At 32.4% G+C, this 27,961-nt stretch overlaps 1 protein-coding gene across 2 annotated transcripts in view; it reads left to right on the plus strand.

Annotated features, from left to right (window-relative positions):
• CDK17 (cyclin dependent kinase 17) overlaps positions 1-26,655 on the plus strand; it is a 78,272-nt gene extending 51,617 nt beyond the window's left edge. The window contains exons 5-17 of one of the 2 annotated variants that reach the window (XM_054574674.1): positions 1,059-1,184; positions 8,972-9,028; positions 10,247-10,361; positions 11,081-11,175; positions 11,420-11,482; positions 14,000-14,123; positions 16,738-16,858; positions 19,409-19,506; positions 20,039-20,144; positions 22,009-22,051; positions 23,039-23,129; positions 24,413-24,490; positions 24,664-26,655. In XM_054574674.1, the coding sequence (XP_054430649.1) occupies positions 1,059-1,184; positions 8,972-9,028; positions 10,247-10,361; positions 11,081-11,175; positions 11,420-11,482; positions 14,000-14,123; positions 16,738-16,858; positions 19,409-19,506; positions 20,039-20,144; positions 22,009-22,051; positions 23,039-23,129; positions 24,413-24,490; positions 24,664-24,671 (1,125 nt within the window). In that variant the 3' untranslated portion in view covers positions 24,672-26,655. The remainder of the gene's footprint in view (positions 1-1,058; positions 1,185-8,971; positions 9,029-10,246; positions 10,362-11,080; positions 11,176-11,419; positions 11,483-13,999; positions 14,124-16,737; positions 16,859-19,408; positions 19,507-20,038; positions 20,145-22,008; positions 22,052-23,038; positions 23,130-24,412; positions 24,491-24,663) is intronic. The other variant, XM_054574673.1, reaches the window with a different exon arrangement.
• Positions 26,656-27,961: the final 1,306 nt, after the last annotated feature.

Genomic DNA, 27,961 nt, shown 5'->3' on the forward strand with positions numbered 1-27,961 from the left:
TCATCTCTTAAGAGCAACTTGATATCTGTTTATATCACTCTATAACATGTCACAATAATAATAAGAATAATAATCCTGATTTTCTTCACCATATAGATATATAATTTTCTTTGTTATATATTTAAAAGATTTATTTACAGGATCTATATCTAGACTTTCTCAGTCTTCCAATGAACTGTATTTAATTTTTTTCTAAAGGTGACATTCTTGATTATAATCTTTTTATTGTATATTTCAATATCTGGAAAGACGTCTTTATCAACATATCCCCACCCTACACACACATTCTCTGATTTATTTTAGAATGTTTTGGCATATTTTGGTTTATTCTTCTAGATAAATTTTAAATGTTTTGTTTCAAGAACAATCTTATTGTGATTTGACTGGGGTTTATGTAAAATATAAAACTAATATGGGAGAGCCATTGTTTTTATTACTTAATCTTATGATTTGGGAACATGGTATATTTCTATACTTAAGTCATATATCTCTCAAATATTTATACAGTTCCTATACATCTCAATTTTGTTTCATGGTTTGGTTACTATTATGAATAATAAGGGACTTACTTTTCTAGGATTTATGTTACTTGGTACAATAATATAAGCAAGATTCCCTTCCATGTTTCTTTGAGTTCATACTCTATAACAAAATGAAATAAGGACGTCTTTTGCTTACTTTTGTCCACTGACATAGCAGTAATAAAATTTTAAGTTGTCTCACTGTATTGTATACAAAATCATACAATATCTACTTGGTTAGTTCATTTAAACCAATCACATTTTGTGGTACTCTTTGCCTTTTCCTGCTATATAATATAATAATGTCAAGATAAAGTCCACTTTAAAAGTTCAAAAATAACTGGGTTGCAGAGTACCATTTATGTAAAACTGCTGTATATACTTTTGCTTAGAGTAAATGTGTTATAATCAACAAGATAACTTTGCAGCTACAGTGAAACTTTAGTTATCACTAAGAAATAATGTTTTGTAGCCCATGAATTCAAAAGTCACATGCCCTTTTCTACTTGTATTTACCTACAATAATTTTTTTTTAAGGATTTAAATAAGAGGTTGTCACTGCCTGCAGATATCAGAATACCTGATGGATATCTTGAGAAATTGCAGATAAACAGTCCACCATTTGATCAACCAATGAGCCGAAGATCTCGTAGAGCTTCCTTAGTAAGTTTTTAGTTTCCTGTACCTATGCAGTCGGATGTGCTTTGGTTGATGTTTCTGGGTGTAAACATTTTATATTAATTCTTATATTTAGTTTTTGAATAGCTAAATTTTATTACATTTACTTCTGAGTTTTATTGTTTTCCATTTTTAAGGGTTCAGCGATGCGTATTAGAGCCCTGGTTGGGTGTTTCAGTTGTTTCGAGCATCGTCCTGTGTACCAAAAGGTTGTGGGTTTGATCCCCATTCCAAGCTTGTACGGGAGGCAACTGATTGATGTTTCTCTCTCACATTGATATCTTTCTCTCTCAAATTAGTGTTAAAAAAAACCATATTCTTGGGTGAGGATTAAAAATATAGATGCATATTAGAATAGGGTTTAAGCAATGTTCCATTTTATTTTTGGTAAATTTTATTGATATATGCTAGATGTACAGAATATGTAGTAGATATACAAATATATATTAATATATACTAGATATACATAAAAGTAAATAAACCTTAATTGTGTAGCTCAATAAATTTTTGCAGCTAACATACCTGTATAACCAGGACCAAGATCAATAAGAGAAAATTTCAGAGATCTAGAAAAGCCCTCCTGCCACCTCAATTCTGTTTACTTTCTACCCCCACTTCCTCAACAGTAGCCATTATCCCTGCCCTTTTTTTTTTTTTTTTTTTTTTTTTTTTTTTTTTAAATCCTCACCCAAAGATATATTCACTGATTCTAGAGAGAGAGGAAGGGGTCAGTGGCTGGGGCCGGGGGGCGGGTGCTGGTGGAGAAACCTGTGAGAAAGAAACATTGATTGGCCGCCTCTCACACATGCCTCAATCAGGGATCAAACCTGCAACCTGTTGGTGCATGGGACAGTACTCCAACCAACTGAACCACCCAGCCATGACTTATCCCTGCCTTTAATGCCAAAGGTTAATTTTACCCATATGTTTTCTACTATTTTGATACTATATTTATAGTATATTTTAATAATCTAGAAAGACTTTTAAAACCTCATTTACATGCATGTTCTTATGTACTTAAAAATGCTTTTGATTTTGTTTTTCTGATTATTATTTAGACTTTTGAACTTTATGTAGTTATGACTATATAAATTATTAAAATTTATTTAATACAAGTATATCAATGTATTTATATGTTTTTACATGTATTATACAGTATGTATTCTTTTTGTGGTTGGCTTCTTTGGCTCAATGTTGTGCTAGTGTTTTATCTAGGTTGTTGCTTGTAATTATAGTTCATTTGTTCTTGTCACATGTTATTCCATTGAATGGGTATAGTATACTTTATCTAGCCTCCTGTTGATGGACATTTGGGTTGTTTTAGTTTTTGGTTATTACCAAACAGAACTTCTTTCAGTATATCTGTACATGTGTTTTGGTTAATATATGTAATCATTTCTTTTGGGTGAATACCTAGGAGTGGAATTGTTGGATAAGTTTATGTGCATATGTTCACCTTCCCAGATACTGTCAAAACAGTTTCCAAAGTGGTCATAGTAACTTATACTTTCATCACCAGTGCATGATAGTCCTATTTACTCTCCTTGTTTGTTTTTGATATTGTCCCTTTTTAATTTTTATTTTTTACTTTTCTGTTGAGTATTATCTCAATGTGGTTTTAGTTTGTATCTTTTCATAACCTAAGCTGAATGCTTTTTAAAATTCTTTAATTAAATTGTCTCCTTTTTTTAATTTTTCAATTACAGTTGACAGTCAAAATCATTTTATATTAGTTTTAGATGTGCAGCTAGTTGAACACTTGTTAATGTTTATTGGGCATTTAGATGTACTCGTGAATTAACTGCTCAGGTCTGTTCTCTCTTTTCTGTTGGGTTTTCTGCCTTTGTCTTATTGATTTATGGGAATTTTTTATACATTTCTATAGAAAAGACCTTCGTCAGTTATATGTCTTGAAAATATTTTCTAGCAAGTTGCAGTTGACCCAGCACTAGTTATAGAAAGGGCAGCTTTCACTGTTGCAGTATCATCTTTGCCATACATTCAGGTGCTTGTCTATGTGAGGATTTATTTTGGATGGCTGTAGTCCGCTAGAAGAAGTCCACATGAAATGCTGTAAAATGTCCTTGCACATCACAGGCTTGCAGAGGAGATAGTGCTTCAGCTAGCTCTAAAAAGGATGGGTAGGAATTTGTCAGGTTGACAATGGGTAGAGGAGTGTTCTAAAATGAAGAAACTTCATGTATTAAAACCTGGAGATATGAATGTAGGTGTCAATTATAACTGATAAAAAGGTAAATGTAGAAAATACTAAAGAATAAGGCTTGAAAGGATAAGATGGATCCAGACTGTAAAAAGCCTGACGTGTCAGGTGGAGTCCAGATTCATCCCATGTAATGGAAGTATATCAAAGGTGTTTATGTAAATAAGGGCGGACATCACATGTTTGTTCCAGACAATAGCTTCAGGAAAGAGAAAGTGATGAAGTAGAAGGAGAGAAAGGCTAGAGATAAGGAGATGAATTAGGAATTTATCCAGAATTAGGAATGATGTGCCAGTCATGTGGGAATGGAAAGTAAAACATAGATTCTAGGGATCATGAGAGATAAAATAAGCAGGGCATTGTACCCACAAAGTTGGACTTTGTGTCTGAGGAAGGAGCAATTGATGAGGATTCCTAGGTTGCTAGCAGTTGTTATATCTCCTTTTTAAATATATATTATGGAATGTTTTTACTCACCAAAACTTCTGTTTTTGGTTACATGTTCTAAAGAATAAAATTACTTTATGCTGCATATAATGTGAGCACATTGTTATTTGACATTCACCAGTGCACAGTAAGGTAAAAGTGTAATTGCTCACTTGATTTTGGTATACATTTCTTATAATCATAGTTTTGCATTGCTGCTTAAGAAATTTTTATTCAAATAACTTTGCCATTTGATTAATGGTTAAAAATTTTGGTTATCAATTTTTATCAAAGATTTGTACTTAGGATAAATTTTGGCATTATTAAATATTCAGATTGGAGCTAAAAAGTATGCTTCAATCACCATGTAATTCTTAAAGCTATCATTATAGGAGCTATCTTGTTCAGTCGACATAAAAGAAAGGAAAACAGTGCCCTCTAATGAATATTAAAAGTGACTGGAGTTTTTATTGTGATTGGGTGTTCCTGCCCACCATTGTTTTTTGATCTAAAATAACTTACAGATTTCAGATTAATCATGCCAGCTGTGCTTTGATTTCTGTTATCTCTTCCCTTTTATTACTCATCTAACTTACTAAAGCATAATTTCTTTAGATATATATTACAAAATTATTCTTCAGTACCTTAGGTTTATGTATGACGGAGTGGGTTAGGGAAAAATGGAAAGGAGGTGGGAAAAGGGAAGTATTCTTCACATGTGTTAGAGTTCATGTTTTGATGGGTAATATACACTTTATCTAAAAAATATGTTTTCAACAAAATGTTAGTTTTGTCTTTTTCAAAGATAAAACTTTGTTTTCATAATTTCAGTGTATAATGAGTAGTAAAAAATAACATAAACCCTTTGGGTTTTCTGGTGGAGAAAGACATACAATAGAGCTTATTGGTTCTTTTATAGATTTACGATTATCAACTTCAAATGGATCCTCAGTATTGTGTAGCTACCCTACTGGCTTTCTGTAGTTAACTCTTTCCGTCTTGCCCTAAGCAAGTAATCTCTTCTCCTACCCACATGATAAGGAAGAAAGAAACCATTAATCAGAAACTCCCTTATTTCTTGAGTAACAAATGTACAAATCTGCCTATACCTGTGCTCGTTCTATCCTTTCCTTGTTTTAATATTGAGGAATTGACCTTCCTGTTCATCTCTTTAGGATGCTTAGAATAATTGTTATCCCTAGACCCTTAGATGTATATAGTCTTCCTCTTATCTGAATCCTTCCTATTGAATTTTTATTTAAATAAATTTTAATTTTATAATAGTTTTAGATTTACAGAAAACTTTAAAAATACTATAGTGTTCTTATACACCACATACCCAGTTATATTAACATTTTACATTAGTACATTTGTCACAAATAAGGAATCTACATTGTTACATTACTATTAACTAAACTCCACACTTTATTCACATTTCCCTAGTCTTTCGCTAAGGTTCTTTTTTGTCCCAGGATCCCATCTTGGACACCTCATTACATCTAGTCATCATATCTCATATTGGTTATTGGATTGGCAAAGTGCTATTTAATACTCATTTATGTTTGATAATAAATGGAATATTCTAACTCTTAACATAAGACTAGTGAGAAAGCCCACATGCAGATAGTCAGGATTCACTAGAGCATTGCTGAAGTACAACGATGACATGCCCAGTGGAAGTTTTGTGAAACTATAAAGTGCAACTTTAGTAGACTGAAAATCTGTATATGAAAATTTGTCATTATACTGAAATTATAGGTTATACACATTTTAGGAATCTGGTTCTCCCTCGACAATAAGTGATAGATTCCTTATTCATGGCTTTACTGGAATAGGTTGTATATAGTCTTTTCTGTTTCTAAGAGTAGACGAGAAAATAGGGTATCAAGTCCTGATACCTTTCAGAAATAGTAAATATATTACGGGGTATGACAATGAGGATCAAAGTCTGCCCACAACTCAGTTTACTTTTGGCATATTATAGGATTAAAATAGTATCATGATAATTGTGACAGCAATTTTTTTAAAACAAAATGACCCAGTAGAATAGACCTTCTCAATCTCTTTTTCTGCCTTGCACAGAGCACATTTCTGTCAGCAACAGTATCTCAGTAATCCTCCCCGGAGGGAAATGGGGTGTTTGAAAAAAATCTCCCTTTGTCTCGAGTGTTTCTAATAGGCACATTCACTTTTAGAATGGCATCTACAGAACTTTTGCACATACCTCATTTATTTGAAACTCAGAACTGTATTGGCAGCATGTTAACACATCATCACAACTATGATGCAGTGATTATGTTGCCAGAGCCAAAGTAATCAAGAAGTCTCCCATACTGTTCAGTACCACTTACAAGTTACACTAAATTATAGGAAGGCTGTTATAAATTATAATTTATTTCAGATTTTTTAAATGTGCTTATCCTGGTAAGAACCATCTGAACAGGAATTTACTTGGAGCCACCAAAAAGCCAAGTATTCTCTTGGAGTACTAAAGTATCAGAGAAGGTTATCTTCATTTCTTTAGAAAGCAGAATTGAGGAGGGTTTTTATATTATGTTAAAATACAAAGCTTATTGTATTTTAGCTATACAATTCCTTTAGCTATTTCTGTTTTTAAAAATTTTTTAAATATTCTAAAATAATTTCAGATGGAACTCATAAAAACAGCGATCATATTTGTCTTCTTCACTGTATCCCCAGTACCTAGCACTGTATTTGGTAAATGTTGAATAAATGAGCTTTGTCCTCTGTCCTCTGAATAATTTCTGTAGGAGAGCATGTCAACAAGCTAGTCATTATATCTATTGTTAATCTTGTCATGTTCAGCAGATAAAAATGCAAGCAAAGTTTTCTAAAAATTCCATTTAAAGATTCAGAAAATAGTATTTGGACATAACTATTAAATCCTAAGTGTTTGAAATTATTAAAATGGGTGGTGAAGTAGGTGTCTTTACTCTTTGAATTAGGTTCTAACAGTTTACTTGTAAACTGCCTTTTCTCTGAATTCGCTGGATGGGTGGAATTCAGTTACACTGTTTATATTATAGATTAATTATTAAAATTTAAATTTAGCTTTAATTATAATACAGTATTTACTTTCTTTTTTCAAAGCAGATTTTCAGCATATTTTAATAATTTTATATCATTCTCTGAAGAGTGACTCTTGCTATGTTAATTTTTGATGCATCCCTTACAGTTTATTCCATATATACTTAACACACCCTTAAAAGCAAACCTCAGCATTTTTGTCATAGCCACCCCTGGACCAAAGTGTATTTGATGTTTTAAGGGTGTGCTACCACTTATTCACTTAAAAGATGAATAACTTCCTACCTAGCAGTCATATTTTTCTATGTGCTTCTCATTGTTATAGATGATGACGATATTTTAATTTTTTTTTCAGGGACATTCATGGTTTGCTAATACTAGTTTCAGACTAGTTTAAGTCTTTTCATACAAGACTTAAAGAACCTGAATTTCAGAGAGGGTATAATAAACTAAACATGTTCTATCAGTTTATGTGACCTTGGCAGTTAACCTTTTTTTGTCTAAGTTATTTAAGATCATATGTAAATTGGCTGTAAAAATCATACATGAATCAGGCTTTCATTTACCAGATTTTGTTTGCCACATTTTACATATTAAAGTTAAACTCCATTTGTGTTTGGAAAGTGTTGCCTATTATAGTTTTTTACTTCATTATTCTGCATAGTTGTTAGCAATAGAAAGCAAGGACTTAATATCTGTGAGTCATAAATAAGACAGGATGTGAATGGATGGTTTATGATTCCAAAACTTCATTTTTCTTCATTAAATTTTTAAAACCACTATGTATAGGCCGTAAAGAGCACAGAAAGAAGCAGTTTTTCAGTCATTCAGTACTTCCTGTGACCAGAGTTTTTTATTAATTTACCAAAATTGAATTAAGTACTATTGGACATACAGTTTTCCTCATGGCTTTTTAACATGATACATTTTATTGTAAAGGAAAAAAAAAAAGATAAAGACAGTTTCTTTGAAGGTCCTCTGCTATTTTTGGTCATTCAACTTTGGACAATTTATCCCATTCAAAGTGTACTGAATGATGTTAAAAGTCTAACTGTCAAATTTTATTCAACACCTCCAGAAAAAATTTTGAATTTGAACCTCCAGAATTTGACTAAAACATACTATTTAATGATCCAGCATAACTGATACAATTTTTAGTGCTGAGGTAAAATATAAAAGAACACTATTTCCTTTCACCAACCATTTATTTAAGGATATTAGCACCATTCTAAGTGGGAAGACACTCTTTTTTTTACATTATTATTGTCTTTCTCATTATGTACAAGGGGTATTATAATTTTGAGGAATTTCTTGTTTTCTTTTTCTGTTTGTTAATTTTTTTCTATTTTTCCTCTCTCAATCCCTAAACTTACATTTCTGTATTTTTTTCCAAAATCTCTTGTGTTAGGGCTTTTCGTTTTATTTTTCATTTTTAAATATTGGATTTCCATTACGTATTCCATTTACTGCATTTGTTGATTCCACACAAAATAGGCAAACAAGTTCAAGGTTTAAAAGCAATAGTTTTAACTTACTTTTAAAGCCGTTTTTGTTGGGGGAGATTGGTGACCAGATTTAGACTTACATTGCTTCTTCTGTGCCAGCCATTTCCTCATCCATGATAAAGTTTGACTTGCAGTTGTCTTTTTCATTATACTTTGGTTGGAAAACTGAAAACACATGGCATTTTGTTGCTTGAAGACATTCATAAGGAACACAAAGATTAGTGAAGAAAAATGTGTAGAAAAATCATTTATTTTGTAGTTTTCTTAGAAATGAAATCATGTTATCTTTTATAAAATTCTTTGGCATCTTAAAATCTTAGGGTCTTAAAGTTTTTTCATAGCAGAATATAAACTAATCTATATAAAAGATGGATTGAGAATGTTAATTGTGAACTTTGATATTTTTGAACCTTTTTAACATCAGGTGTATTGTAAAACTTGACAGATGTTCAACAATTTAATAAAATTTTTTCCTATTCTAAGACACTCTTTACAGTAGGAGGGTTTTAGAAATTGTAGAAGAGAGTAATTGAAATTTTAGGACTACTAAATTTATAATTGTTTGCTTTCAGTCAGAAATTGGATTTGGGAAAATGGAAACCTACATCAAATTGGAGAAGCTTGGAGAGGTAAGTAAATACTTATTCTAAAAATGTAAGACTTTTTTTCTTGTTTATCATCTCAACTCCTCTATTAGTCTCCAGTTTTTGCTAACCTGGAAAAAAATAGTAAGCACTATTGTCTGGAAGTTCATACCATCTTCTGAAAAAGACAACAGAATGTTAGAAGGAAAAAACCTTACATTCTTGAAATTACCATATCAGTTTGAGAGAGAAAGAATATTTTCTATAGCGTTGTAACCTTTATTGAAGCACAAAATATAGTGGTACCTCGGTACTCGTCATTAATTCATTCCAGAACTCATGAGTAGTGCCGGAACCAACGAGTACAGAAGGATGAAGCATTTTCTCTGGCAAGGTGGCCAAGTGCTGAAACATTTTTTTTCTCGTCAAAATGTGACAAATATAAGGTTTGATGAGTTCTGAAGCCAATGAGTACCAAGCTATGACTGTATTGTGCGTTCTTGGTAATAAAATACGTATCTGTTAGTTAGCTTCTGGGGAATCTCCAGTCTGTACTGTCATATGAGAAATTGCATGAGTTTAAACCTGTGAAAGGTCGAAATACTCTGAGATAAAGACACATCACAGAAGGAAATTCTTGGCTAATAAGACCTTGGTTTTCTTGAACTTGCTGCTACTACTAATTTTGAAATTGCCTCCTTCCCAGAGTGAGAGAGGGTAAAGGAAATAATAAGAATTAGTTAACAAGGAATCCTTAAGAGAATTTGAGGGCTATCCTGGCAGTGATAGAAGAAATCTCCTGTAGAATATATTTGTTTTTTAAAGGAGAGTTAATTTAAAAATTCTGAAAACCAGTAAAATTCTTATATTTTAACAATGTTAGTTATAATTTAAATTTTCAATTAATATGTTCAATTAGTTTCCTCAATCTCCATATACTATTGCAGGTAAAGTACTTTTGATTCTATAGGTAGTGATCCATTGTTAAGCTGATTCAAAGTGTAAAAAGTAAATGAAATATTCTTATATTTTTGTACTCTTGAAGCACTCTATAGGGTTTTAAATATAGAAGCTGCACATATGGAACTTAATGTTCTTTTAGATTTAGGAAAACAGACTAATCATGTGGAGTTTCTCTTGCAAGGTAGAATTTAACATACACTTAGAACTTAGAGATTTGGTTAAGGGCTCTTTATTGTATAGGTAGGATAGGATACACTCTCATGATACTTCTGACGTGTCTTTCAAAATTACGATTTACAGGGTACATATGCTACAGTATATAAAGGAAGAAGTAAATTGACAGAGAATTTGGTGGCATTAAAAGAGATCCGGTTGGAACATGAAGAAGGTGCACCCTGCACAGCTATAAGAGAAGGTATAACTTGGTCTTTTGTGAGTAAAATTTACATAGGACATTTTAAAACCAAAGCTGCATAAGAGTTCATATTTTGTGAGTGAAAAAGTGCTCAGATACAGAAACAATAGATGACTGGAACATTTATTTAGGCCTTAAAAACTAATAACTAAAGCCAAAATATTCAACAGAAAGGTATTAGTTAATTATATTATTGTATAACTTTAAATGAAATATTAAGTCATTAAAAATCATTGTCATACACAAATATTTGACATTGGGAAATTTATATAATGTCACATTCAGGAAAAGCTAACTATAAATTAGTATTTACAGAATATAAGTATATTTTTATCGTGGTACCGTTTTTTAAAAAAGATAGATTATCCAGAAGATGGTGTGAAGCACTGATTAGCAATTTGGAGGGGAAAGGTACCTTGTACTTAATATTTAATTAACCCTAGAAGTTTCAATAAGTTTAACATTTGAGAAAAAAACCTAGAATATGGAGAGTATTATTATAATAGTGGGGGAAATTTTAAGTATTAAAAATATCAAACCCAGAGTCATAAAAGAAAAAATCTGACTCTTGAAATTTCTACTGCAAATCTCCTTGATGCATTATTGTTTTAAACTTTAGAGAATCTTAAACTCAATCAATTTATGTTAAACTTCATTCAGGTTGTTATAAAGACTGGCTGCCACAGACCAGATAATTGACTTTCTTTTCTGTTTTGCAGTTTCACTATTAAAGGATCTAAAACATGCAAATATAGTTACCTTACATGACATTGTTCATACAGATAAATCTTTGACTCTGGTCTTTGAGTACCTGGTAAGCATTTAATAAAAATTCAGTATTTACTTTTTGCTTTAATAAAATGTAGCAAGTTGGATTTTTTAACAGGCCTCAGGGATATTATTGCTTAGTTATTGGCATTTAATTAAATTATATGTGTTGCATTCAACATCTTTCCTCAAAAAACAACTTATTTTTTAAAAATATTTAGTATTTAAGTAAATCAGCCATGCCTTCTGAAAACTAGGTATCACATAGTAAAGTACTATATTTTTTTCAGGATAAAGACCTAAAACAGTACATGGATGATTGTGGAAACATCATGAGTATGCACAATGTAAAGGTATGTTCTAATGTGTAATTTTTAATTTTGTTTAAAGCAGAGAGAAATGCTAAGCGTAGACAAATTACATTGCTTAATGAAATATACTATCTTGATAACTGTTCTGCTTCAGAATTTTCTCTTTGGCATTTTAAATAGGTTATTACCCTCTGAACAATATTACTCAGAACTTCTGTTAATTACACCATAGTATTTCTTAAGACCAGATAGGCCTTAGGACCAAACCTCCTTTTAAAACAAAGCTAAGTTTTGTAGAACCTGCTTTGTTTTAAAAATCTTAAAAACCACTTTAGACATTTCACATTATAACATTCTTTTACATAAAGAATACATTTACAAGTGTAATCTGCTTAAAAAAAAATGAAAAGCCTATTACATCAAAATCCAAATGTTTAAATAAATACAAATGAGTATTACATTCTCTGAAAGACATTCTTTAAATGGCAAAACTTCCCTAACATATTTATTTAAAACGGTATTTAATTATAAAACACTAATTTTCAAGTTACTAATCTAATTAGTGAATAAGGCCAGGAACATGCACAAGTATTATGATACTAGGCTGGAAATATCACTTTATATTGTCAGGAGGAAAAGTGAAATAACTGTTATGTTTTCTTACCTGTATATCTAAAGATGCAAGTAACGCCAGAAAATTTTGGCATAATAATCACTTCCAGATGAAATCCAAAAATAAGGTACAAGTAAAATCAAGTAAAAACATTTGATATAGTTGTATTCCTACAGTAGATTTCTTTGACCCAAATGGTATACACCAAATCTGGCAAAGGCTTATTTATCCAAACTGATCACAGTTTGTAAGAAACTATTCTGGAAATAGACTGCCCTGGCTGTGTGTTGAGACAGTTCCAATTCTATAGATAGTAACTTTAAACTTTCTAAAAAACTGCAATTTTGGCAGATATAAAAGAGAATCAGTTTTTTCTATTAAAAGATAGCTCAGAACATAATGGATACCACATTGCTACGAATTTTAGAATAGAACTTCAAGTGTATTTCCAAATATACATTCTCTGAGAATTGTCTTCATATTGTAGTTTACATTTTGTTTTGAAAGTTGTTGTGAATCTCATTTGCATATATTTCTCTTTGTGTTTTGTTTTTTTTTTCCTGCTTTCATATTAGCAATAATTTGGACAGAAAATAAGTGCCTAATTATAAATTGACAAAGATTCGAGTAGTTTATTATATCTTTTAAGGCAGATCTATATGGCTGGCTTAAAGTATAAAATACTATATTTGTTTAAATAGCAAATTTAACTCTGTACTTGTATTTTCCAAACATTAAAAGTAACATGAATATATGGAAGTAGTAATTTTAGAATATTAAAAAACATAAATATGTAGTATAGAAACTGCTGCTTAGAATTTATTTAGGCCTATTGTTCACCTTCTGCCTTGGCTTATTCTGTGTTCTACTGTAGCGATTTTCAAACACTGTGCCATAAAAATTTTTAAAACATGTAATATCTGACTATTTAGTCAGGGGCACTGGCCTCTTTTCCCTTAGATTATCAAATAAAAAAATAACAGCAGCCAACATCACAATAGCTGTCAGTGTGAATGAATCAAAATTATACCTATTTTTTTGGTCAAATTGGCAAAAAATACATTTTTTGGTGTGCCACAGAATTTTAGTAATTAGTTTATGTGTGCCATGAGATGAAAAAGGTTGAAAACAGATATTCTAATGCTCTGTTTTTCCCCTGCAAGTAAACCAGGGATACACTCTTCAGTCCTCTGTACTTCAGGCTCTTTTTTTTTGTTAACCCCAAAGGATCAAAAGCCTATGTTTCACATCCCTTTTTCCACCAAAATCAACACAAAAAGTCTGCCATTAAATCTATAGGAATTACTTCTTTCAAAGAGTCATTCGGAACTCAACAGAGCCAATTCCCTTCTCTGAATCATAGCAGATTTTGTGGGCTGAGTAGGAGGTGCTGAAAGTAAAATACCCAGGAGGTAGGTGATAGAAGCTGATTTAATGTATTTTTATAGCACATAATTTGCCAAAGTTGTGTGCAGCACCATTCTGTTTGACATCTCAGAATTTTCATAAAACCACCATCCTGATGTTTTAGTTTAAAGACACTGTCCCAGATCAGATTTTCCTTTTTTTGGTAGGGTAGGTGGTGGAAATAGAGGTTGGTTGGTCATTTACCAGAATTTCATAATCAAACTTTAGGCTTTGGTAGGCTTAGAAATTTATAATAATATGTTTATTTAAATCATTTTCTATAACAAGTAAACTATTAACTACTAAGAGTTTCATTTCACTTTATTTTCAATATTTTCATAGATATTATTAGACTAAAAAAAATAGGTAGATGCTTGAAATAGACAATTATATGAGGAAAAGGCCTTATACTTAAGGATGTGGTCCCCCTTTTTTTTTTTTAAACTATTCTAGGCCAGTAGTTTTTCTCTTTATCATAGCTTATACCAAAGTATATCTCATTATCTGTAAGACTAATTTCTATTTATTTGTTTCTGTAGCTGTTTTTATACCAAATTCTACGTGGTTTGGCATATTGCCACAGAAGAAAAGTGTTGCACCGAGACTTGAAACCACAGAACCTTCTCATTAATGAAAAAGGAGAATTAAAGCTAGCAGATTTTGGTACGGAATGTATGAGATACTTATAAATAGTTCCAGGTGGTTAAATTCTTTTAGAACAACCATTGACACTGTGTAATTGCCTTTATATAGATGTGGAAATTTTCTATATAGCCCACAGAATAAGATATTTGACAAAAACTTTGTTGAGTGAGTTATGTTAGTAAATGCTAAAAGGCACCATTCTCAGATACGATCCATAGATCTCTAAGACCCAAAGGTATAATATGTAATCAAAATTACACTGATGTTATTTGCCTTTTTCACTGTGTTAACATTTACACCGATGATCCATAATCAGTAAGAAGTAAAAGCTACTGGTGTCTTAGTATAAATCAAGGCAGTGACACAAAACTGTATAGTGGCCATTTTATTGTTTTAGTAACATTGAAAATTCACTGTTAGTTAGTGGTGAATTTATTCTAGAAATTCCTATACTTTTACTTACTTACCACTCTACTATTTGATTGAAATGTAGGTTGCTATTTGTATTTCATTCCTTAAAAACGAAATGGGTGGGTCGTGTGTGTTTAAACAAGAAATTACAAGTTATTTGCATATACTCACGTAGATTATGTAATCTCGTGCCCATAGTTTATGTTGTTTTCCTCATAATTGTTATCCCCCCACACTTTTTTTTTTTCGCCAAGCTGTATTTACTCTTCCTTATTTCTTAATCCCAAAATGAATGGCAAAAATAGAGAAACCCAGCTTGGCTTTAGGAGTTCAAAAAAAGAATGTCAAGAGCCATCAAAAATTTACCTTTTGTGGGGGAAATAGAATCAGTGCTTGAAATTTTGTTTCTAATCTTTACAAAGCAAGCCAAGCAAATCTTAACTTCCGCAGGCCAATAAGAAACTCCGATTGTTCCTTGAAATAGTACAATCAATTTTGTCTCTATTGCTTTTATTTTGTTGGTTGCAAGGAAGAGAGGATCAGGCAGCTTTGAATATTTAACTGTAAATTATTCTTGATCCCCATGAAAATTCTACCCTTTTTCCTGTGATAGATTAAATTCAGGTTTAGGAAGTACTAATATAGACATTTTCATTAATAATAGGCTTATATAATAATACTGTATCACACTTAACTTGTTTTGGAAGAGATTATTATTTAATTTCACACCAATACTGAAATTCACATTGTGAACCAGGAACCTGTCTGAACAAGCGCACCTAGTTCAGAATTCTCTCAAGAGTAGGCGAGTAAAGTACTGAGGAGAGACTATGTTTGGAAATTGTGTTGATACCATAGGTTAGAGGATAAGTAAATTTGTGGCCCGGTACTTTGCTCCCATATGACCCGCTATTAACATCAGGAGGAAAGCTCAGAAAGCTGCTTTCATCTTGCTAATTACCAAAATTAGTAAGAAAATAATTTGTTGAACTTATTTTTCCAAGTTGGCATGGTAGAATAAAATTCATAATTAAATAAAATAGTGTGAACATTGTTCTAGTTACACCCTTTAGCCATTACACTAAACAAAAATGAGTGTTACCTATTATTTTAATTTCTGTTTTCATTTGTGTGACTTTATTTTAATACAGTATTACACTTTCATGACATTTTTAAAAATTAATATTTTAATCAGATACATAAGTTATACAAAACAGAAATCACAACCTAAACAATGAAATATTTTGTGTTGTTAGAAATAAACTATATGTTAAAATAAATTTATATTTATTCAAACATCTTTTAAAGTTGCTTCAGAATTTAGAGGCTTAGAGGTAGTAAAAACAACTCTCTCATGCCTGTGGGTCACAAGGTAAAGTTGTGAACTTTCACCTTTATTTCTGGATAATCAATTGATTCCCTTTTAAATTGGCAAAGGAATGGCATGTGTTTTATATCAGTTACAACATTTAATAATATCTGAAGGCAGTGAGGTTTGTCTTATTTTAAAATTATACAACTTAAAATTTAAAAAGAGTGCTGAATAACTGTTACTTATTTTAAGGAAACTTTCTCCAAATAGATTTTTGCAAGGAAATTGTCAGTGAAACTCAACAGGATGGTACCATATGGGTACTAGACTTTCAGGGTGATCACTTTGTAAGTTATATAAATGTCTAGTCACTATGTTGTTCACCCAAAACTAATTATAATATGTGTCAAGTGTAATTTTTAAAAAATTATAAAAAAAATAGGTTTCAGAGACAAAAAAAAACCCCAAACAAGTTCTGGGGCCAATAGCTTTTCTTTTTTTGATAAAAATTGGTATAGCAAATGAAAATTGGAATCAGGTTAAAATGTTACAGAAGCCTAATGCTGCAAGAAGTAAAACTGTTCATCTCAATGTCATTGACCTATTTTGCATTAACTTAAGTTGAGCTAGGAAATACTTTTGCATCATGATTCATGGGTAAGTTTAACCCAGACACTGTACCAGGTGCATTCATATGCATAAAAGTGATCTGATTGTGGAATCATTATTATTTAGTTTAATTGCATAAGGATTTGCTGACCTAAAATCATAAAACTAATTTCGCTAAGCTTCAAGAAGCTACAAAGTAGCCATTTCAGGCATCCTTTTGATCAGAGTCATGGTGAGGATATGGGCTGGGAAATCCATTTATTTATAGCTATTTCTTGTTTTCTATTTTTTTTTGTAAAGGACTAGCCAGAGCTAAATCAGTTCCCACAAAGACCTACTCAAATGAAGTTGTCACACTGTGGTACCGGCCACCTGATGTGCTTCTTGGTTCCTCAGAATACTCAACACAGATTGACATGTGGTAAATATATGGGAATGTTATTGCCATTTATAATTTTGAAAGAATGTAGCCATTAACATAGGGTATTCTGATAGATATTTGACTTTTAAGGAGATACTATTTTAAAGAGCCTACAATACAGTGACTAAGATTTCTGGCACATAAAATCACCTAGGTTTAAATACCGATTCTACTGTTTATAACTGTATAGTAACTTTATTCAAATTATAGGCCTGTGCCTTACTTTACTCATTTAAAGACATGGAAATAGTAACAAAGATGACTTTTTAAAAATCTATTCTGTTTTTTTATTTTTAGAGTGAGGGGGAGGGAGGGAGAAATAGAAAAACATCGATATGTGAAAGAAACGTCTGTCGGTTCCTTCATATGCAGCCCAGCCAGGGACGAAACCCACAACCCAGGCATGTGCCCTGAACAGGAATCAAACAGGCCTCCCTTCACTTTATGGTTCAACACCCAGCCTACACCGGTGACAGCACAATAATGATTTTAAATGGCTGTTCTTTGGATTATGTTAAAACCAAATGAGCTAATCTATTGAGTGTCTGGTACCTAGTAATTTAAAACAAAATTACTGTTCTTATTATCATTTAATATTCTCAGAAATCTACTTGCTTTAAGTAGGTCTAAAAATAATAAAATACTATAGCCATTTTCCTCACACACTACTCTAATCATGATACTCCTTCACTCAAAAACACTTTTGCTCCTTTCTCCTTCATTACCTATAGAATAAGATACAGTTCTTCAACTTGATACTTAATAATGATGTCAATAAAATGTCTCTAAACTGTGTTTTCCAACACTTCAGACAATTATTCTACACAGGTGTTCCCTGTAGCCAAAAAGGCTGCCATTATATCTCAAAAATAATGTGGGCTTAATTAGAAATGTGGGCTTTCTCACCTTTGCTTCTGTGCTCATACCAGTCCATCCAACTGGAATGCCTGCTCTGTTCCTCTCAGAGCCTGTTCCCCTCTGGGGCCTCTACCTAGGAACTTTCAAAACAATATTTCATAAACCTTTCCTGAATACAACCTAGCCTCCAGCAGCAACTTCTTCCTCTGACCTGTGGTTGCATTTAATTGCCTGTAGCCTTCATGTAGTGATAAATCATGTACTTCCTTCTGTTGTCTTGGGTCAATTATATATAACTTTGTTTGGCATAAAACACTTTTTCTTTTTTAAACTTATTTTCTAAATAGTGGTAAAATTTACATAAAATTTACTATTTTAACCAATTTTAAGTGTACAGTTCTTTAAGATTAAGTACATTGACATTGTTGAACAACCATCACCACTATCCATTTCCAGTACTTTTTTCATCTTGCAAAACTGAAACTCTGTAGCATTAAACAGCTCCCTGTATGTTCTTCCCTTTAACCTCTGGCAACCATCATTCTACTTCCTGTCTCTGAATTTACCTTTTCTAAGTCCCTTATGTTAGTGGAATCATACAGTCCTTTTGTGATTGGCCTATTTCACTTAGCATAAATGTCTTTAAAATTCACCCATGTTGTAGATGTTTGTTATGTATCAGAATTTTCTTCACTTTTTTTTAACTTTATTTAATTTTAGAGAGGGAAAGGGAAAGCGAAAAAAAGGGAGAGAAACATCAATGTGAGAGAATAACATCATTGGTTGCCTCTTGAAGGCACCAGCAACAAAGCCTGCAACCTAGGCATGTGCCCTGACTGGGAATGAAGCTGACAAAACCTTTTGCTTTGCAGGACAGAATTTCCTTCACTTTTAAATCTGAATAATAATTGCATATGTGTGCTACATTTTATTTATACATTCATCTGTCAATGAACACTTGTGTTGTTTCCATCTTTTTGCTATTGTGAATAATGCTGCCATGGACAGAGGTGTACAAATAACATTTTTGAGGCTTGCTTTCAGTTCCTCAGGAACGGAATTGGAATGGAATGGGAGTGGAATTGGTGGATCGTATGATAATTGTGTGTTAAAATTTTTTGAGGAACTACCATATTGTTTTCCATCGTGGCTCCCATCATTTTCTTTTCTATATAACATTTTGATAATTATGAAATAAATTTTACTTACAGTTGATAGATTGCTATTCCTTTAGTGGGAGGGCTGTAGTCACACAAATCCTATAAAAGAGTGTCCATTCACGGAGCCTCCATCCATTTCTCTTTCTTCTCTTACATACACTGCACTCATACGCTCTACAGCTGTACCTACCTGTTCTGTCTCTGCTTTCTGCATAAAAACATCTTGAATCATTTGCTTCTCCCTATCTCTGCTACCCACTACCTAACACATAGCATTAAATCACTATTAGTTATTGTTATTCTTCAAGGATCATGCAGAGGAGAGCTGGACATTCGAAGTGGGGAAAAATGGATATAGCAGTATGGAAGTGAGACAAATAGGATGAATGTCAATATCTCTGCACAAATTTTCTAAAAGCAAGCTAGTACAAAATTCTTCAGAGAGGTCATGATAAGGAGAAGATCCTTGCGTGTCATAATATGTAGATGGTTACTCACGATTTTTTATATATTCTTTATATTTTTTCTAAAGGGGTGTTGGTTGTATTTTCTTTGAAATGGCTTCTGGAAGACCTCTGTTTCCAGGATCAACTGTGGAGGATGAACTGCACTTAATATTCCGACTGCTAGGTAATAAGAAATCTTTTTACCAGTGATTTGTTAACAACAATTGGGTAGCTAGACTTTTTTTTTCAGACTGACTTCAAAAAATATATTTAAAACTTTGGTACTGAGACTAACATAAAGGGCTGCTATTATATGAATTATAATTAATTATGATAACAATAGATCCTTCTAGTAACTTTTTATTTCCTAAGTTCCACCTTTGTGAAAGAACAGAAGAGAAATATTATTGAAAATTGACCTTTAGTGTACTGTTAGGAAATATTTCTAACTTAGATGTCAACTAAATAGGAAATACTCCTTGCTGAGGTGTCAGTTAGGCATTATCATTTTTATGGCACCATTGCATAGGCCTTTAAAAAGTCCATATGTTTACTATTTCTATCATTTCTATTTCGTTGAAAGTCAAATAATCTGCTAAATGTGAATTGTTCTTTAAAACACTTTCTTAATTTTGCCTTCTTAAATATATTTGCATTTATGCATTTTTACATATTTCTAATTTTCTACATGTTTATATATTTATTTTTTAATTCAGGAACTCCATCTCAGGAAACTTGGCCAGGTATTTCTTCAAATGATGAGTTCAAGAACTACAACTTCCCAAAATATAAACCACAGCCTCTAATTAACCATGCACCCAGGTATTTTTTTTCTTTAAGTAAAAAGGGGGAAACCTACATGATTCTTTTTTACTGTCATGAAGCATTATCCACAATAAGGGTTCAACATTTAATACACATGCACAATTCTTAAATATTTTAGTGTTAAATTTGAGTTCTTCCTTCCTGTGTTAGATTAGTTTTTTACTTCAGAGACCGAGGATTACCAAAGTATGTGAATCACAAATTGTAGAGTTCATGTAGATTGTTCCCTTTTCCAGAAAGAAGCCATTAATTAATGCCTTAATCAGTACCATGAAGACCATGATGAAATCTCCATTTTGCCTTCTATGGGATTATTCTATGTTTACTTTTTAAAAAATCTAAGAAAGTGTTATAAGTAAAATGTGGACTCTGACAAAAGGTGACTCAGCAGTATTGTAGTCGGAGTTAATGATGTAATTTGTATTTGAAGAAAATAAACTCTAACCTCTCATATCCTCAGTGTTGGCCTTTCAATTAAAGTTTCTTCTCACACCTACCCCCAGGTCCATTTAAGACTCCCATTAAAATTTGACTCGCAGAATGTATTGCATTTTAGTAAGTAACATAGTGTAACTAATGTCTTTGACTGTATTTTTCCATCTTCTCCTTAAAAAAAAAATAAAAAGGGCACCAAGTAGCCACATGAGGCCAGTGTCTATTTTACAAAGCCCTTCATTGCTCACAACATAACACACTTGTTCTAGCTTCATTTATTCTTCTGCTCTGGAAGAATAGCAGTACAGTTCTGATACCAAAAATATCTTTAAAGTGTTTATGTGAATTGATGGTCTTACAGTTACCATAGCAACTAATAACATTCTACGTAGAGTTCCTTAGGAAGAATCATTTTATATGCTGGACTTTTTGTGCATATCTTTTCCCAAGTAGCATAAATCCTATTTTTGTCATTTATATATTGCTTGCTATTGTGATGTCCATTGTGGGTTGAAGCTCTTTAAAACAGATTCTTCATGACCTTACTACTGAGCTTGTCTGTGTCCAAGGAGCTCTGTGTATTTGTCAGAGTGGCACACTACAGAGGATTGAAGGGGTCTGGAGAATGTCTGGGCCACAGCATTCACAGTACCCACAGTACTCACTATGAGCCCTCGGGTGGGGAACTATTCTTTATTCATAATTGTGCTTTGCAAGTAAAAGGCAGTAAGAACTTGTGATTTCTGATCAGGAAATTATCCTATTAAGATAATCCCTAAGCCCTCTACTCTCTTATATTAAATTTCATCACTGTAATTATTTACCATTATCATTTGTAACATTTGTTTTGTAGACCTTTTAAATTAAGTTTTATGAAGTTATCAAGGCATGTTTAAATTGAATTTTATAGCTGCAGGTACTACATGCTCAAAAAATTATACCTTGTAAAAATTTTTTGAATGACTCATTTGTGTTTAACTTGACCACAGTGATACATATTGGGGTCACTTTTCTCCTTGTTTTCACCTGTATAATAGGAAAACGATGCTTTTGTACTCTTGCCTTCAGTGGAACATTTTGAAAATTGATGCAATTGACTTAAGCTTTCCCGATAAATAGAGGTTATTTTGTTTTGAGACAGAAAGGTGATTTTTTAAAAATCTGTAGTTTTTAATAAACTAATTTGTCCTTGAATATTGAAAATTTGAATCAAAGCCCAGTTATTTATGGTTTCTTCATAAAGAAGTGGCAAGATTAGCCTTTTGAGGATAAAACAGTTTCGAGTCTATTTGAAAACAACAAGAATGGCTATTTTAGGGCACTGTATTTCACAGATTAAAACACTTGGAAAATAGTTTTATTTAAAAAGTTGCTATTAGTTAAGATAGAATAAACTACCACTTTTTTTTTTTTTCCCTGTTTCTAGGTTAGACTCTGAAGGAATTGAGTTGATAACAAAATTTCTTCAGGTAAGTTACATGTTATTTTGTAATTGTTAAGTGCCTTAACTTCTCTGAGCCTCAGTTTCTTCATCTGTAGAATGGGACCAATGATGCCTCCTTCAAAAATTTGTAATGACAATCAAATAAGATTATTTATTGTATCTAGCATGCTTAAAGCATATAGCTAAGTAAAAAAATATTAATGGTTTCTCTTAATGTGTTTGGCAAGTCTCTCATTGTGACCTAGAACAGTCCGATATAGTTGCTGGCATTGATCAAATAATATGTCAATTTGTGTTCTCTTAGGTTTTCTTTCTCTTCCTTGTACTTAACTGTACAGGGTGCTGCACCTCCAAATATCATTCATATTGTCATTCAAAGCAGGAAGAGAGAGTATAAGGGTTATGTCAGCCACATTAGTCCTCTTACGTCTGGAAAGCAAATGCTTTTCCAGAATCCCTTGTAAGGCTTTTTCAAAATTAAGTCTTGTTGGCTTGAACATTAATTGTAAGAGAGTCTAGGAATTGGAGAGCAGAGTCGTCATAATTAGCTCAAACTTAGAACCATCACCATTCATGATCCATCTGTTGGAGTTGGAAGCATGGACACCTTAAATAAATCTAGGTTATCTCATCAAGGAGAAATGGGAAATGGAAATAGAGTAGGTAATTTAATAATGTCTATCATAAAAGTTTGGGTTATATTTTTAATGACCCATTGGTGTTCATGAAAAAAAGTAACACAAAAGTCCAGATATTTTAATTTTCCATCACTTCAAAAAACACAATGAATCTAAAATTTCAGTTAAGATCCAACTTTATGTTGGAAATTTGGGATTGAGATATAATCATTACTGCATAATCTCAATAGCTCAAATTAGAGTATCTAGAGTACCTCCAAATTGGTTTTTTAAAAATACTGACTGTATTAAGTAATCAAGTTAAAGTAGTGCTAACTTCCCCCCTTTTAAAGTATTTAGAGAAGTTAATGAAGCAGTTATTTGCTTTTTCACAGTATGAATCTAAGAAAAGAGTTTCAGCAGAGGAGGCCATGAAACATGTGTACTTTCGAAGTCTGGGACCAAGAATACATGCTTTACCTGAAAGTAAGAGAGATTTTAGTATTCTCCCCGCCCCGCAAGCCCACACCTTTCTTTGTTTTCATTTGTCCAGGGCTGGAGACTGGGGTGAATTACGAAGGGGTTGCTGTTGGTTTTTAAGCTAAAAATTCTAGTCTTCTTGTAATTATATCAGAACTCCTTGAATGGAGGCCTGTCTTGTTTGCCCATGTTTTAATTTATTTAACACTGAGCACATTACCACTACTCGGTAAGAAATCAATAGTACTTAGGCATGGGTAATTAATCTTATTGGACTTAGGTTGGAAAATACCATCTGGTGATAGATATTGTCATTAGTCCCAATCTGTATTGCTTTGATTCAGAGTTGTTAAAAATGGATTTCAGGCAAAAAGTAGTGAAATGCAACCAAAACGTAAGATTGTTTTCTTGCAAAAGTAGATATACTTTTCAAGATAAAAAGATGATTTTCCTTTACTATTGTCCTGACAGTCGTGAGCATATTGTCAGTCACTAAACCAGCCCATTTCTCATGCCTGAGATAACTGCTTTACTGATAACATTCTTTTAAAAAAAAAAAAATTACCCCAGTATTTTACTTTAAATTGAGTAAGATGAGTGGAAAATTAGGAAACTATTTGGGTACTGAGCTTCTAAAGCTTTCATTCATTTCCCATTCTCATTTACTAGATGATATTGATTCACCAGAGTTTGCTTATTATAATCAAGAATTCTTAAGACTTTTCATTTAGAATTTACTATGTTTTTTTAATGAAAGATACCTCTCTGGCAGAAATTGTAAATGAGAAAGGTGAATTAAAGGTGTTTTTAGGATGATATTTACATTTTAATATCAAGTTCCATAGTTTGAGATAGGAAGTATGTACAAACCTAATCCTTTTTCATTTCTAAAAAATCTGAAGATAGCTTCAGGACCTGACACCTTCATACCATCATAAGGAGGGAGAAAAAGGACAGAGAATAAAATCCAAGTAATACATTTTGATTAGGTCTCCCAACCCCAGTAAGTCCTAGAAATAGACAATGTATATTCTCCCTAAAAAAGTAGATGCTTGAATCATGATTTAAAGCAGAGTTGAGGGGTGAGGGGCATGGTTCTGAAGGGAGATTATTGTGTTTGGTTTTCTTTAAACATTGGGACAAAAGGGAAAATATTAGGGCTATAAACTTGTAGTATAAATGTGTCATGATGTATCAGTATTCATTTTTAAACATTTGTCTACAGTTGGGTTATATTTGTTTTAATAATGTTAGACCCTCATCTGATAATTTTTTTCTATGCATTCTAGGTGTGTCAATATTCAGTTTGAAAGAAATTCAGTTGCAAAAGGACCCGGGTTTTCGAAATTCTTCTTATCCAGAGACAGGTGTGTTTGTCATAAACCATTTCACATGTCGATCATGAAATTTTGAGTGGAACCAATTTTTGGTTTATAAATTGATCAGTAAAATTATTGATGTAAAAACCAATGTACAGTGCATTCCACAACTTTGTATGTTTAGCATTGCACATACTCACTTTTCTGTATGATGTGGGCAGCTCAGTAATTCTTCAGAGAGAAATCTGACTCAGTCAAGTCAGGGATCCTGAAAGCTGCAGATGGCACAAAGACCTTTTACAAGTGGCCTGGCTTGATCACTGCACACGCCATCCTTGGTACCTGAGGCAGAAGACACACCTTGTGCTTCCCTAGTCATCAGGTTCATCACTTCGAAGCATAGAAGCTGTAGACCCCATCGACAAAAGGGCCATTTAAGACAGTGCTGATCACTCTTACCATGGAAAATTAGCTTTTGCTGGTGGGAACATTAGCTTCCTAGAGTCACCAAATACTGTATGTGGGATAAAACTGAACATTGAACTGCCTCATAAAATGACTTTATATTTTAGGACATGGGAAGAACAGAAGACAGAGCATGCTCTTTTAAGTCTGATAACATGGTTTCAAGCCCAGCCCCAGCCTTTCTTATCAATCAAGGACTCAGATCTGAAGGCAATTATTTCTTTTGGTGGACTTGGAATCTCCGTTTGTCTACACTGTCCTCTTCACAGTGGAGTCTTTTTATTTCAGACCTACAGATTGTTTTTATATTTGTTGTCACAGTGTGACAATTTTTTTGTACAGTTGGTTTTAAGGTCTTCTCTGCCATTAGAGCCAGTAGGTTACAGCTATTGATGTAACTGTAGCTGCAATTTTTGTGCAGGACTGAGAAACACAGTGCATTATTTATTGCGGAATCATTGCTGCTAAATAACTACTGTCTGTTTATTTAACACAACAGTTGAATGCCTGAAGAAGTTGCAGTGGCTTTATTATGTGAATGCATCTGTTTCTCCTCACAAATTGTTTTACTGCTGCATTTTTTTGTTTGTTTTTAAAATTAAACTGCGGTGTTTTCTGGAATGTAAATTCAGCTTTGCTTAACAGTAAAATAAGTGAGCCATCTTGAACACTCTTAAGTTCATGCTATATAATCTATATAACTTTTTTATCGAACATTGGCAAATAGAATAGCTAAGAAATTGATAAGCACATTATGTTTAGGGAAGCATGTGATGGAGAAGTTGATTCAAGCAAGTGAATACCTGACATTTTGGGGATCTCACATTAGATACCAGTAAATTAAAGCATCCAAAATTGTTTATTTTTACCTTATTTCGTAAATATTTACTGCACATTATTGGATATTTGTATACTAATACACTTAACCTATTTTAAATGAAACCATGCCAGTCCAGTCAAACATGAGAGGTCTTGTTTTTGTTCATTTTAAAAACAATTCTTGCATTTATAAAGGATGCCATATCATTGAGGAACAATTTATTTCGTTGGGGGGCTGTCTGTATGTATGTGTCTTAACATTCACTTGGAATCAGCTGAAAGCTGTAATATGTCTTTGAAATGAGCCATGATAAATACAAATGAGATCAGTGAGAACTTAGAGGATTGTTTTAAGCATTGTAGTTATTATCTGTTTACCAGATACAAATATTACAGTTTTAATTATGCATCTCTTCGAACATCACAAACACACCTGAGTGTTAGTAACAGTGTTTTAAGCATTTTTGTTAACTTTTAGGGACTATTTGTTTAGTGCATCTTACAAACTACAAATCTTAATTGGTATATTTTGAAATGGTCATGTAAATTTTTGGCTTATATATCATGAAAATAGTCATAACTTAATTTTTTTTCCTGACATTCACTGTAAAACATTCAGGGGTCCTACCATTTCTGTTCAGGAAATCTTGTAGTTTATTGTTATTTAACAGTATTAAGTGAATTTTTGTATATTTCATTTTAACTTTATTTGTGAATAGTGATTGTGGCATGTTTAGGGTGTTATTTTAATATTTTATGATACTGAAATTTTAATTTTTTTAAAAAAATTTCTGGAAGAAACAGATTTATGTGTAATGGTGAATATTGGACCACTACTGCTTTCCACATTTGTAAATTAGTTTTATGTTAAATCCTGTAGCCTAACAAACTGCTGTTATTTCTAACTGACAGACATGTATTACTTTGAAGGTTATAAATATTATGTGGAAATTCCTCCATTTTGTTTTGAAATTTATAATAACAAAATCTTCATGTTGTTAAAATGTGGTTTTGTTGTCACAGTTCTTTATGGGGGAAGAAGGCTGTGCAGAATGGGATCATTTTCTTTTATGGGACTCATTCTTAAGGTAATCAAGTCTCACTGTGCCAATAATGTTTAACTTACAGTATGTTTGTGCTGGCCAAGCTACAGTAATCTCTACTATAGTTTTATAGGATAACACTCAATTGTAAAGTGTCATTTTTTTAATTTGATTTGTTACAGATTTGACATAGTTATACATGTGAGTCTTGCATATAAAAAGTGTTAAGAAATATAATCCAGTAGTTACACAAAATTCTTCTTCCTAGGAAGTTCTAGGAATTATTTTATTGAGTAATTTGTTTGGGGGTTTTTTTGGTTTTTTGTTTGTTTGTTTTTTATATTTGAGTACTATCCAGATCCTGGAAGCTTCAGTAAAGAAAATTGAAATTCAGAATTTTTTTTTAACTTTTTACTGAATTCATTGGAGTGACATTGGTTAATAAAATTATATAGGTTTGAAGTGTACAGTTTTATAATACATTATCTGTATATTGCATTGTGTTCATTACCCAAAGTCAAGTCTCCTTCCATCACCATTTATCCTCCCTTTGCCTTCTTCTACCTCCCCCACCCCCTTTCCCTCTGGCTATCAAGTTGTCTGTGTCTTTGAGGGGTTTTTTGTTTGTTTTTGTTTAATCCCTTTACCTTTTCACCCATTCACCCAACCCCGCTGCCCCACAGTTGTCTGTTCTCTGTAAGTCTAATTTGTTTGTTTATTTTGTTCTTGAAAATCCGCATGTAAATGAAATCATATGGCATTTGTCTTTCTCCGACTGGCTTATTTCAGTTAGCATAATGCTCTCCAGCTCCATCCAAGCTATTGCAAAAGGTAAGATTTCCTCCTTTTTATGGCTGAGTAATATTCTATTATGTAAATGTACCACAGTTTTTTAAATCCACTCATCTATTGATAGGTACTTGGACTACTTCCAAATCTTGGGTGTTGTAAATAACACTACAGTGAACATAGGGGTGTGTATATTCTTTTGAATTAGTATTTTGAATTTGGGTTTCTTCAGGTATAGTCTCAGAAGCAGAATTGCTGGGTCATGAGGCAGTTCCATTTTTAATTTTTTGGAAACTCAGAAATTTTGAACCTTGAACATTTATGATTTGTCTTAAACTGACAAGGTTCTTAAAGGGGAGACAGGATGACTTTTGTTTTCCTTCCAAGTGATGTTAACACATAA

The sequence above is a fragment of the Pteronotus mesoamericanus genome, unplaced genomic scaffold (assembly GCF_021234165.1).
Source record: "Pteronotus mesoamericanus isolate MK-2021 breed Mesoamerican mustached bat unplaced genomic scaffold, CSHL_Meso_final contig_263, whole genome shotgun sequence".
Classification (NCBI taxonomy): domain Eukaryota; kingdom Metazoa; phylum Chordata; class Mammalia; order Chiroptera; family Mormoopidae; genus Pteronotus; species Pteronotus mesoamericanus.